The 13,463-nt window shown below is 39.0% G+C and overlaps 2 protein-coding genes across 2 annotated transcripts; one reads left to right on the top strand and one right to left on the bottom strand.

The window, feature by feature from the left end:
• Positions 1–585: 585 nt before the first annotated feature.
• On the bottom strand, positions 586–1,881 carry LOC130737916 (protein MAINTENANCE OF MERISTEMS-like). Its single transcript, XM_057589779.1, has 3 exons — positions 1,755–1,881; positions 912–1,672; positions 586–831 (listed from the first exon to the last, which is right to left on the bottom strand). The coding sequence occupies exons 1-3, from the start codon at positions 1,879–1,881 to the stop codon at positions 586–588; spliced, it is 1,134 nt and encodes a 377-aa protein (XP_057445762.1).
• A 935-nt stretch (positions 1,882–2,816) lies between these two features.
• Positions 2,817–3,448, top strand: LOC130737908 (remorin-like). The gene is made up of 4 exons (XM_057589769.1): positions 2,817–2,883; positions 2,958–3,045; positions 3,194–3,277; positions 3,382–3,448. Exons 1-4 carry the CDS (start codon positions 2,817–2,819, stop codon positions 3,446–3,448), a joined length of 306 nt encoding a protein of 101 aa, XP_057445752.1.
• Positions 3,449–13,463: the final 10,015 nt, after the last annotated feature.

Here is a 13,463-nt window from a genome sequence, read left to right as displayed (position 1 = left end):
AATGGTGAAATGGTGGTGGTGGTGTGTTGTGGTGGTGCAATGATGGTGGTTGGGAAGAAGGCAGGAAGAATAAAGAGAGAAGTAGAGAGGGTTGGTGGTGGAGGAGGGTAGTAATAAATCAGTAGAGTAGTAGGATAGGTGGAGGAGTGTGGGAGAAGGCATGGTGGCAGGGTGGCAGGGTGGCAGAGTGCACCTTTAATTTCGGAACTTTAAGTTCTGTATGCTTCCGGTGATTTATGTTCCGAAACAGTAAAAATGTAGATTTGCCACCCCTTATTTGTAAGGTTTTGGAACTTTATGTATCGAAAGGTTTTGGAACTTTAAGTACCGAAAGGTTATGGAACTTTAAGTACCGAAAGGTTTGGAACTTTAAGTACCGAAAGGTTTGGAACATTAGAAAGTGAAACTTATAATGTCTGAAAACTGATGTTGTCCCAGAATATCACCTGCTTCTTAATTGAAAAACTAAACTCAGAAATTATGAATACCGGTGATCATAAAACTCATAAGTCATGAAATAATAACGTGAAATACAATAAAAGTACTACATCTCATAAAAGTACTAAACATAATGTCAAAGCTACACTATCCCCTACCCCTACGGCCTCCTCTACCCCTACGACCTCCCCCTCCTCTACCGCCTGCCCTGCCTCTAACTCTGGCTCTGACGCCTAGTCTCTCAGCAGCAAAAGCAACGCCTTGGGTCCCGGCCAAGTTTCGGAAGACCTCGAGTGCCCGATCAACTAAAGTGCGGGAGACTGAGTCTACTGAGGGAGCATCATCAACCTCGAGTGACTGCTCAAGCAAGTCCACACCCCTACGCAGAGCAGCCTGAAAATAAATAAATACACATGTTAGTAAATGACATACACAAAATCGCAAGTGTAAAAGAAAATAGTTTTCATACTTACAACGGCACTGAGTTCCGCCCTCTTCGTATCCGGGATGATGAACCGATGAGAAACCATGCTGTACCAGTCCATGTAATTTGACGATGTCTGTCCACCTACAGTAGCAGGGACGCCCTCAGGAACTAGGTACTGCTCATAGGCCGCGAACGCTGCATCAACATCCTCAGCACTAGGAGATCTCTCCATCACGACAGAAGGGTGCCTCGGGACGGTCTGCACGGATCCAAACTGCCACAACACCCGCTCCGGAAGATGAGGTCGCACAGCCGGCTCGTAGGGAGTCCGGATGTATCCCGAGAACAAAGCCCTCGCATCCTGCGGTCGCACAGACCTGTGCGCCTCATATGGAGTCCAGATGACGTCAGCTGACGTCATCTCATCAAATAGGACTCGCCTCTCCTGCAACCTAGCATGTCCCGTCCGTGACTCGATCCACCTGCACGCTCTAGGCTCGGTCTCCACGTAATCCCGGTTCTGATACCGGCGTACAAGGGCGTCAGGGAAGTGCTCGTAGGCCCATGCTAACAACAAGGATGTGTAACCGCTCATCTGTCTGGTAGCGCTGCGTGAGGACCGACCAAGCTGGTCGTACAAAGTGGCAAGCGCAATGGCGCCCCACGCAAACTCATGTACCCGATCAAGATGCTCCAGCATGCCAATCCAGTGGATCGTGGTGTAGTGTCCTCCACTCTTGCAGGCGAACAACGTCGCACCGAGGAGATTCAGTAGGTACAACCTGGCTGCATGGTGGTACCGCCTCTCTACAATGCATAAAACAAACAGTTATCATTAAGTAAACTGAGATAAAAAAAAGAGACAAATTAAATAATTATTAAGACAAACCTGTAACAGCGACCTCATAACTCTTCTGCAAGAAGCAGAACCGCAGCCCCTGAGTATTGCATGCATCAAACTCCTCGCTGTAATAAAAGCTCTGCCCCCCCAGCAACCGCACGCAGGTCTCAGCCATCTCTAGTCTACTAAGAGCTGCCGGAGTATAGAACCTCCCACTGGTCGGGAGATGAAGAAGGGCCGACACGTCGTCCAGGGTCACAGTCATCTCCCCAAACGGCATGTGGAAGCTGCTGGTCTCCTCGTGCCACCTCTCCACAAGGGCCGAGACAAGTCCAGAGTCTGTCTCCTGATAACTGGACCTGACGAGATGAAGCAGTCCGGTCGCCGCCACAAGTGTCAGTACATCCCTATGAGCATCGCCCTCCAATGGCATTTTCGCCAGCTTTAACCCAACAGTGGACACCTTCAACTCAAGTCGTCCTCGTAACGATCGTCAGTGGTGCCTAAAATGGAATGCCACGTCCACGGCGCTATGTGGTCCGGGTAACGGTGTAAGAGAGACAGCTCAAGCGGCCCGCCAGCAAACGGTGGCTGTCTGTGGATGGTCGGCTTCGTCTTAACCTGGGGAGCCTCCAACTCTACAGCAACATCCTCTGACTCGCTACCACTGTCAGACATAGACTCACTGCCAGACCCAAACTCACTGCCTGACCTAGACTCACTGCCAGACTCCTCAGGAGTAGGGAGGGGAGGAACCTCATGAGTCTGCTGAGGAGAAAGCTCAGGAGTAGGGAGGGGAGGAACCTCAGCAGTCTGCTGAATAGAAGACTGAGGAGTAGGGAGGGGAGGAACCTCCGGAGGCGAAGCAGCCCTCTTAGCTCCCTTCTTAGATCCCTTCGTAGCTCCCTTCCGAGGTCGCTTCCGAGAACTCAAAACATCCTCATCATGCTCACCTCGCCTATGAGAAGCGTGGAGATAGGCACGGCGATCGACAACTTGTTGTTTCGTTACCCGGTTGCTCCCCTTCGTCCTCGGCATCTATTAAAACAAAAAGGACATAAGGCAAATTAGTGATATGTCAAAATTAGAGCAAATTTTAACTTGAACAATATGGAAGTTAATCAAATGCAAAGCAAATCCAATGAAACAGACAATACAAATACTTCAATTGATAGAGGTTGTTTTCCAAAACGTTTGCAAGGCCTTGATTTAAAAAAAAAATAGATTATAACTTAAACTTTCCATCATCAGATGCTGTTCTTGCAAGGGTTGAATCACAGAAAAGATTGGCTTTGATTAAAGCATGGGAAGAAAATGAGAAGACAAAAGTAGATAACAAGTAAGATGACATCTTATGGTTTGCTAATTCTATGATTATCTTCTAAAAAAATATAAACCATTCAATTTGAGAAGATGTGTTAATTAATAGCTTGCTTATATAAATTTTATATCATGTTGAACTTGATGTATGTAATGCTGTCAAACAGGGCATATAAGTTGCAATGTGCTGTTGATATATGTGGGAGAAAACTAAGAAAGCATCTACTCAAGCAAAAATCAAAAAAATTCAGGTCACATAAGCTTCCAGCAATTCCCTTTATATGTATGGGAAAGACCTGCACTATGGAAATGATCTATATCTATGACACAATCTAACCCTTTTCTTTTCTCACAGGGCAAAACTACAAACTCTAGGATTAAACAAAACAAATAGTTACTCCAAAATTCTGGAAGCACAGTAATTTGTACAGTGCTACATCCCTAGGAGGGCCGGAACAAACCATAGGCTTAGCCTATGGATATACTCATATCATGTCATAGTTAACTAAAGTTCAATCCCTAATGCAGCAGGCAAGACATTCCTTCATTATGTTACCCAAAAATGGCAACAGAAGAAAGATATATCTCTGCCTGTATAAGAATCCCATGCATATGTTCATTAGAAAGGGTACCTACAGCTATATTAACACGAAACAAGACTTGAAAGTGCTGTGGTAAATTTTAAATGTTAGTAAATCAACAAGCCAAAGGGTACAAAATGAATATCTTCCCACATAAAATTACTAATGTTCAATATACCTGAGAAAAATTGACTATGACAGGAAGAATATGTGCTACACATTCTTGAACTCCAAAGCTTGTATAAACTACTAAATCAAAACAGCAAAAAACTAAAAAAGACTTTGTATTCAGAACAGTTGAATCAATTTTGAACGAACCCTAGAAATGAAATTGGTCGATTCTGGAACAAAAACCGAACCTTTCTTTCTGTGAGAAAGCAACAAAATAAATTTCCTTCTGAAAGTGAGAATGAATGGGAGGAAGTGGAATTGGCACTGGGAAGTGGAACGAGGAGGAGATAAAAATGCTGGTGCAACCTTGAGGTAACGCGGAGCCTAGTCACGACAACCATGACATGGAAACAACGAAACATATCCAAATTGTCTTAACATGATTATGGTTCGTTGGATGAAGAGGATAAGGAAACCGAATGAATAAAGATTGACCGGAGAATGGTTTGAAAAGGCAGATGATGCATCATAGCATAGCATAGCAGACAGTAAATGTTGTAAATAACAAAAACCCCAAAATGCAAGAACCCTAATCTACGAAATTTGATGAAGGTAGGGTTCAACTCACCTCTACACTTGATTTCTGACGAAGATGATGAGGCTCGATGATGAGAAACCTCCCCGCTGATGATGAAAGTTGAAGAGGTCGAATGGAGCTCGCCGGAATCTCCTCCTTTCAAGGTCGGAAAGTCGAAGAGGGAGAGGATGTCGAAGAGGAAGACGATGGGGGGAACTGGTTTGGAATTGAAATGAAATTGAATGGTTTGGAACTGGGAATTATAAAACCGATTAGTTTCGGAACTTAAAATACCGAAACCTTTCGAATATTTATCTCCCATAAAATAACACGGACATTTTAGTAATTCCCCACTTTAAGTGGGGTGGCAAATCTAAATCTAGGAGTGGGAAATCCAGTTCTCATAATTAGGCCTACATAAAGATTTTGAGTGGAAAAATGCCTCTCCAATGACCAAAACCGTCTCTGTAGCCTAAAACAAGTTTAAGCTCATGGTATTCCTCCATCGAATGTGTTACGAGTTCGTAGAGCTCAACCTACACATACTACAAATCGAGAATTGAAACGAAAGAAGTAGAGTAGGACCAAATGATAAATAGGTCTTAAACGAAACTTTTTAGTGGAGCAATTCCTCTCTTAAGATCAGGACCGTCTCTATAGCCCAAAATAAGTTTAAGATCATATTAATCGATCGAATGTCATACGACTTCGTAGAGCTGAGCTTAAAATTACTATAAAAGGAGAATTGCAACGAAAGAAGCAGAGTAGGACAACATATAGCTTTTGAGTGGAGGAATTCCTCTCTAATGAACAAAACCATCTTGTTGTCCCAAAATAAGTTCAAGACATTCCTCCATCGAATGTGATACGAGTTCCTAGAGCTCAATTAAAACTTACTTGAAATGGAGAATTACAAGGAATGAAGTACAGGAGGATAAAAGGATAAAGAGGCCAGGAAATAGCTTTTGAGTGGAGAAATTCTTCTCTAATTACAAAAGCCGCATAGTTGAACCAAAATAAGTTTAAGCACATGATATTCCTCCATCGAATGTGATACGAGTTCGTAGATCTCAATTAAAACTTAATAGAAATTGAGAATAGTAACGAATGAAGTAGAGTAGGACAAAAGGACAAAGAGGTAGATAAAAGGTTTTTAGAAATGGAGAATTGTAAAGAATGATGTAGAGTAGGACAAAAAGATAAAGAGGCCTACATAAAGCTTTTGAGTGGAAAAATGCCTCCCCAATGACCAAACCAGTCTCTGTAGCCTAAAACAAGTTTAAGCTCATGGTATTCCTCCATCGAATGTGTTACGAGTTCGTAGAGCTCAACCTACACATACTACAAATCGAGAATTGAAACGAAAGAAGTAGAGTAGGACCAAATGATAAATAGATCTTAAACGAAACTTTTGAGAGGAGCAATTCCGCTCTTAAGATCAGGACCGTCTCTATAGCCCAAAATAAGTTTAAGATCATGATATTAATCGATCGAATGTCATACGACTTCGTAGAGCTGAGCTTAAACTTACTATAAATGGAGAATTGCAATGAAAGAAGCAGAGTACGACAACATATAGCTTTTAAGTGGAGGAATTCCTCTCTAAAGAGAAAAACCATCTTGTTGTCCCAAAATAAGATCAAGGTTATGATATTCCTCCATCGAATGTGATATGAGTTCGTAGAGCTCAATTAAAACTTAATAGAAATTGTGAATTGTAAGGAATGAAGTAGAGTAGGACAAAAGGACAAAGAGATAAAGCTTTTTAGAAATGGAGAGTTGTAACAATTGATGTAGAGTAGGACAAAGAGATAAAGAGGCCTACATAAAGCTTTTGAGTGGATAAATGCCTCTCCAATGACCAAAACCGTCTTTATAGCCTAAAACAAATTTAAGCTCATGATATTCCTCCATTGAATGTGTTACGAGTTCGTAGAGCTCAACTTACACATACTACAAATCGAGAATTGAAACGAAAGAAGTAGAGTAGGACCAAATGATAAATAGGCTTGCACGAAACTTTTGAGTGGAGCAATTCCTCTCTTAAGATCAGGACCGTCTCTATAGCCCAAAATAAGTTTAAGCTCATGATATTACTCGATTGAATGTCATACGACTTCGTAGAGCTGAGGTTAAAATTACTATAAAAGGAAAATTGCAACGAAAGAAGCAGAGTAGGACAACATATAGCTTTTGAGTGGAGGAATTCCTCTCTAATGAACAAAACCATCTTGTTGTCCCAAAATAAGTTCAAGGTAATGATATTCCTCCATCGAATGTGATACGAGTTCGTAGAGGTCAATTAAAACTTACTTGAAATGGAGAATTACAAGGCATGAAGTACAGGAGGATAAAAGGATAAAGAGGCCAGGAAATAGCTTTTGAGTGGAGAAATTCTTCTCTAATTACAAAAGCCGCCTAGTTGAACCAAAATAAGTTTAAGCACATGATATTCCTCCATCGAATGTGATACGAGTTCATAGAGCTCAATTAAAACTTACTAGAAATTGAGAATAGTAAGGAATGAAGTAGAGTAGGACAAAAAGATAATTAGGCCTACATAAAGCTTTTGAGTGGAAAAATGCCTCTCCAATGACCAAAACCGTCTCTGTAGCCTAAAACAAGTTTAAGCTCATGGTATTCCTCCATCGAATGTGTTACGAATTTGTAGAGCTCAACTTACACATACTACAAATCGAGAATTGAAACGAAAGAAGTAGAGTAGGACCAAATGATAAATAGGCTTAAACGAAACTTTTGAGTGGAGCAATTCCTCTCTTAAGATCAGGACCGTCTCTATAGCCCAAAATAAGTTTAAGCTCATGATATTAATCGATTGAATGTCATACGACTTCGTAGAGCTGAGGTTAAAATTACTATAAAAGGAGAATTGCAACGAAAGAAGCAGAGTAGGACAACATATAGCTTTTGAGTGGAGGAATTCCTCTCTAATGAACAAAACCATCTTGTTGTCCCAAAATAAGTTCAAGGTAATGATATTCCTCCATCGAATGTGATACGAGTTCGTAGAGCTCAATTAAAACTTACTTGAAATGGAGAATTACAAGGAATGAAGTACAGTAGGATAAAAGGATAAAGAGGCCAGGAAATAGCTTTTGAGTGGAGAAATTCATCTTTAATTACAAAAGCCGCCTAGTTGAACCAAAATAAGTTTAAGCACATGATACTCCTCCATCGAATGTGATACGAGTTCATAGAGCTCAATTAAAACTTACTAGAAATTGAGAATAGTAAGGAATGAAGTAGAGTAGGACAAAAAGATAATTAGGCCTACATAAAGCTTTTGAGTGGAAAAATGCCTCTCCAATGACCAAAACCGTCTCTGTAGCCTAAAACAAGTTTAAGCTCATGGTATTCCTCCATCGAATGTGTTACAAGTTCGTAGAGCTCAACCTACACATACTACAAATCGAGAATTGAAACGAAAGAAGTAGAGTAGGACCAAATGATAAATAGGTCTTAAACGAAACTTTTTAGTGGAGCAATTCCTCTCTTAAGATAAGGACCGTCTCTATAGCCCAAAATAAGTTTAAGATCATATTAATCGATCGAATGTCATACGACTTCGTAGAGCTGAGCTTAAACATACTATAAATGGAGAATTGCAACGAAAGAAGCATAGTAGGACAACATATAGCTTTTAAGTGGAGGAATTCCTCTCTAAGGAGCAAAACCATCTTGTGGTCCCAAAATAAGTTCAAGGTTATATGATATTCCTCCATCGAATGTGATACGAGTTCGTAGAGCTCAATTAAAACTTTATAGAAATTGTGAATGTTAAGGAATGAAGTAGAGTAGGACAAAAGGACAAAGAGGTAGATCTAGCTTTTTAGAAAAGGAGAATTGTAAAAATTGATGTAGAGTAGGACAAAACGATAAAGAGGCCTACATAAAGCTTTTGAGTAGAGAAATGCCTCTCCAATGACCAAAACCGTCTCTATAGCCTAAAACAAATTTAAGCTCATGATATTCCTCCATTGAATGTGTTACGAGTTTGTAGAGCTCAACTTACACATACTACAAATCGAGAATTGAAACGAAAGAAGTAGAGTAGGACCAAATGATAAATAAGCTTAAACGAAACTTTTGAGTGGAGCAATTCCTCTCTTAAGATCAGGACCGTCTCTATAGCCCAAAATAAGTTTAAGCTCATGATATTAATCGATCGAATGTCATACGACTTCGTAGAGCTGAGCTTAAACTTACTCTAAATGGAGAATTGCAAACAAAGAAGCAGAGTAGGACAACATATAACTTTTAAGAGGAGGAATTCCTCTCTCGGAAGCAAAACCATCTTGTTCTCCCAAAATAAGTTCAAGGTTATATGATATTCCTCCATCGAATGTGATACGAATTCGTAGAGCTCAATTAAAACTTTATAGAAATTGTGAATTGTAAGGAATGAAGTAGAGTAGGACAAAAGGACAAAGAGGTAGATCTAGGTTTTTAGAAAAGGAGAATTGTAAAAATTGATGTAGAGTAGGACAAAACGATAAAGAGGCCTACATAAAGCTTTTGAGTAGAGAAATGCCTCTCCAATGACCAAAACCGTCTCTATAGCCTAAAACAAATTTAAGCTCATGATATTCCTCCATTGAATGTGTTACGAGTTCGTAGAGCTCAACTTACACATACTACAAATCGAGAATTGAAACGAAAGAAGTAGAGTAGGACCAAATGATAAATAGGTCTTAAACGAAACTTTTGAGTGGAGCAATTCCTCTCTTAAGATCAGGACCGTCTCTATAGCCAAAAATAAGTTTAAGCTCATGATATTAATCGATCGAATGTCATACGACTTAGTAGAGCTGAGCTTAAACTTACTCTAAATAAAGAATTGCAACGAAAGAAGCAGAGTAGGACAACATATAGCTTTTAAGTGGAGGAATTCCTCTCTAACGAGCAAAACCATCTTGTTGTCCCAAAATAAGTTCAAGGTTATGATATTCCTCTATCGAATGTGATATGAGTTCGTAGAGCTCAATTAAAACTTACTTGAAATGGAGAATTACAAGGAATGAAGTACAGGAGGATAAAATGATAAAGAGGCCAGGAAATAGCTTTTGAGTGGAGAAATTCTTCTCTAATTACAAAAGCCGCCTAGTTGAACCAAAATAAGTTTAAGCACATGATATTTCTCCATCGAATGTGATACGAGTTCATAGAGCTCAATTAAAACTTACTAGAAATTGAGAATAGTAACGAATGAAGTAGAGTAGGACAAAAAGATAATTAGGCCTACATAAAGCTTTTGAGTGGAAAAATGCCTCTCCAATGACCAAAACCGTCTCTGTAGCCTAAAACAAGTTTAAGCTCATGGTATTCTTCCATCGAATGTGTTACGAGTTCGTAGAGCTCAACCTACACATACTACAAATCGAGAATTGAAACGAAAGAAGTAGAGTAGGACCAAGTGATAAATAGGTCTTAAACGAAACTTTTTAGTGGAGCAATTCCTCTCTTAAGATCAGGACCGTCTCTATAGCCCAAAATAAGTTTAAGATCATATTAATCGATCGAATGTCATACGACTTCGTAGAGCTGAGCTTATAATTTCTATAAAAGGAGAATTGCAACGAAAGAAGCAGAGTAGGACAACATCTAGCTTTAGAGTGGAGGAATTCCTCTCTAATGAACAAAACCATCTTGTTGTCCTAAAATAAGTTCAAGGTTATATGATATTCCTCCATCGAATGTGATACGAGTTCGTATAGCTCAATTAAAACTTAATAGAAATTGTGAATTGTAAGGAATGAAGTAGAGTAGGACAAAAGGACAAAGAGGTAGATAGAGCTTTTTAGAAATGGAGAATTGTAACAATTGATGTAGAGTAGGACAAAAAGATAAAGAGGCCTACATAAAGCTTTTGAGTGGAGAAATGCCTCTCCAATGACCAAAACCGTCTCTATAGCCTAAAACAAATTTAAGCTCATGATATTCCTCCATTGAATGTGTTACGAGTTCGTAGAGCTCAACTTACACATACTACAAATCGAGAATTGAAACGAAAGAAGTAGAGTAGGACCAAATGATAAATAGGTCTTAAACGAAACTTTTGAGTGGAGCAATTCCTATCTTAAGATCAGGACCGTCTCTATAGCCCAAAATAAGTTTAAGCTCATGATATTAATCGATTGAATGTCATACGACTTCGTAGAGCTGAGGTTAAAATTACTATAAAAGGGGAATCGCAACGAAAGAAGATGAGTAGGACAACATATAGCTTTTGAGTGGAGGAATTCATCTCTAATGAACAAAACCATCTTGTTGTCCCAAAATAAGTTCAAGGTAATGATATTCCTCCATCGAATGTGATACGAGTTCGTAGAGCTCAATTAAAACTTACTTGAAATGGAGAATTACAAGGAATGAAGTACAGGAGGATAAAAGGATAAAGAGGCCAGGAAATAGCTTTTGAGTGGAGAAATTCTTCTCTAATTACAAAAGCCGCCTAGTTGAACCAAAATAAGTTTAAGCACATGATATTCCTCCATCGAATGTGATACGAGTTCGTAGAGCTCAATTAAAACTTACTAGAAATTGAGAATAGTAAGGAATGAAGTAGAGTAGGACAAATAGATAATTAGGCCTACATAAAGCTTTTGAGTGGAAAAATGCCTCTCCAATGACCAAAACCGTCTCTGCAGCCTAAAACAAGTTTAAGCTCATGGTATTCCTCCATCGAATGTGTTACGAGTTCGTAGAGCTCAACCTACACATACTACAAATCGAGAATTGAAACGAAAGAAGTAGAGTAGGACCAAATGATAAATAAGTCTTAAACGAAACTTTTTAGTGGAGCAATTCCTCTCTTAAGATCAGGACCGTCTCTATAGCCCAAAATAAGTTTAAGCTCATAATATTAATCGATTGAATGTCATACGACTTCGTAGAGCTGAGCTTAAACTTACTCTAAATGGAGAATTGCAACGAAAGAAGCAGAGTAGGACAACATATAGCTTTTAAGTGGAGGAATTCCTCTCTAACGAGCAAAACCATCTTGTTGTCCCAAAATAAGTTCAAGGTTATGATATTCCTCCATCGAATGTGATATGAGTTCGTAGAGCTCAATTAAAACTTAATAGAAATTGAGAATAGTAACGAATGAAGTAGAGTAGGACAAAAGGACAAAGAGGTAGATAAAAGGTTTTTAGAAATGGAGAATTGTAACGAATGATGTAGAGTAGGACAAAAAGATAAAGAGGCCTACATAAAGCTTTTGAGTGGAAAAATGCCTCTCCAATGACCAAAACCGTCTCTGTAGTCTGAAAGAAGTTTAAGCTCATAGTATTCCTCCATCGAATGTGTTACGAGTTCGTAGAGCTCAACCTACACATACTACAAATCGAGAATTGAAACGAACGAAGTAGAGTAAGACCAAATGATAAATAAGTCTTAAACGAAACTTTTGAGTGGAGCAACTCCTCTCTTAAGATCGGACCGTCTCTATAGCCAAAAATAAGTTTAAGCTCATGATATTAATCGATCGAATGTCATACGACGTCGTAGAGCTGAGCTTAAACTTACTCTAAATGGAGAATTGCAACGAAAGAAGCAGAGTAGGACAACATATAGCTTTTAAGAGGAGGAATTCCTCTCTAGGAAGCAAAACCATCTTGTTCTCCCAAAATAAGTTCAAGGTTATATGATATTCTTCCATCGAATGTGATACGAGTTCGTAGAGCTCAATTAAAACTGTATAGAAATTGTGAATTGTAAGGAATGAAGTAGAGTAGGACAAAAAGACAAAGAGGTAGATAAAGCTTTTTAGAAAAGGAGAGTTGAAACAATTGATGTAGAGTAGGACAAATCGATAAAGAGGCCTACATAAAGCTTTTGAGTGGAGAAATGCCTCTCCAATGACCAAAACCGTCTCTATAGCCTAAAACAAGTTTTAAGCTAATGAGTTCCTCCATCGAATGTGTTACGAGTTCGTAGAGCTCAACCTACACATACAACAAATCGAGAATTGAAACGAAAGAAGTAGAGTAAGACCAAATGATAAATAGGTCTTAAACGAAACTTTTGAGTGGAGCAATTCCTCTCTTAAGATCGGACCGTCTCTATAGCCCAAAATAAGTTTAAGCTCATGATATTAATCGATCGAATGTCATACGACTTCGTAGAGCTGAGCTTAAACTTACTATAAATGGAGAATTTCAACGAAAGAAGCAGAGTAGGACAACATATAGCTTTTAAATGGAGGAATTCCTCTGATGGGAGCCAAACCACCTTGTTCTCCCAAAATAAGTTCAAGGTTATATGATATTCTTCCATCGAATGTGATACGAGTTCGTAGAGCTCAATTAAAACTGTATAGAAATTGTGAATTGTAAGGAATGAAGTAGAGTAGGACAAAAAGACAGAGGTAGATAAAGCTTTTTAGAAAAGGAGAGTTGAAACAATTGATGTAGAGTAGGACAAAAAGATAAAGAGGCCTACATAAAGCTTTTGAGTGGAGAAATGCCTCTCCAATGACCAAAACCGTCTCTATAGCCTTAAACATGTTTAAGCACATGATATTCCTCCATCGAATGTGATACGAGTTCGTAGAGCTCAATTAAAACTTAATAGAAATTGTGAATTGTAAGGAATGAAGTAGAGTAGAACAAAAGGACAAAGAGGTAGATAATACTTTTTAGAAATGGAGAATTGTAACAAATGATGTAGAGTAGGCCAAAAGGATAAAGAGGCCTACATAAAGCCTTTGAGTGGAGAAATGCCTCTCCAATGACCAAAACCGTCTCTATAGCCTAAAACAAATTTAAGCTCATGATATTCCTCCATCGAATGTGTTACGAGTTCGTAGAGCTCAACCTACACATACTAAAAATCGAGAATTGAAACGAAAGAAGTAGAGTAGGACCATATGATAAAAAGGCTTAAACGAAACTTTTGAGTGGAGCAATTCCTCTCTTAAGATCAGGACCGTCTTTATAGTCCAAAATAAGATAAAGCTCATGATATTAATCGATCGAATGCCATACGACGTCGTAGAGCTGAGCTTAAACTAACTCTAAATGGAGAATTGCAACAAAAGAAGCAGAGTAGGACAACATATATCTTTTAAGAGGAGGAATTCCTCTCTAGGAAGCAAAACTATCTTGTTCTCCCAAAATAAGTTCAAGGTTATATGATATTCCTCGA

Source organism: Lotus japonicus, chromosome 1, assembly GCF_012489685.1.
Source record: "Lotus japonicus ecotype B-129 chromosome 1, LjGifu_v1.2".
NCBI lineage: Eukaryota > Viridiplantae > Streptophyta > Magnoliopsida > Fabales > Fabaceae > Lotus > Lotus japonicus.
Note: the sequence above shows the minus strand (reverse complement) of the source record. Positions and strands in the feature narration are given on the sequence as shown.

Excerpts from the sequence above, each read along its gene's own strand:
- LOC130737916 (XM_057589779.1), bottom strand. The coding sequence starts at position 1,881 with ATGGCTGAGACCTGCGTGCGGTTGCTGGGGGGGCAGAGCTTTTATTAC. Across the intron at positions 1,673-1,754 it reads TTATGAGGTCGCTGTTACAG|AGAGGCGGTACCACCATGCA; the intron begins GTTTGTCTTAAT and ends TATGCATTGTAG. Across the intron at positions 832-911 it reads GGGCGGAACTCAGTGCCGTT|GCTGCTCTGCGTAGGGGTGT; the intron begins GTAAGTATGAAA and ends ATTTATTTTCAG.
- LOC130737908 (XM_057589769.1), top strand. The coding sequence starts at position 2,817 with ATGGAAGTTAATCAAATGCAAAGCAAATCCAATGAAACAGACAATACA. Across the intron at positions 2,884-2,957 it reads AAATACTTCAATTGATAGAG|ATGCTGTTCTTGCAAGGGTT; the intron begins GTTGTTTTCCAA and ends TTCCATCATCAG. Across the intron at positions 3,278-3,381 it reads CAAAAATCAAAAAAATTCAG|GGCAAAACTACAAACTCTAG; the intron begins GTCACATAAGCT and ends CTTTTCTCACAG.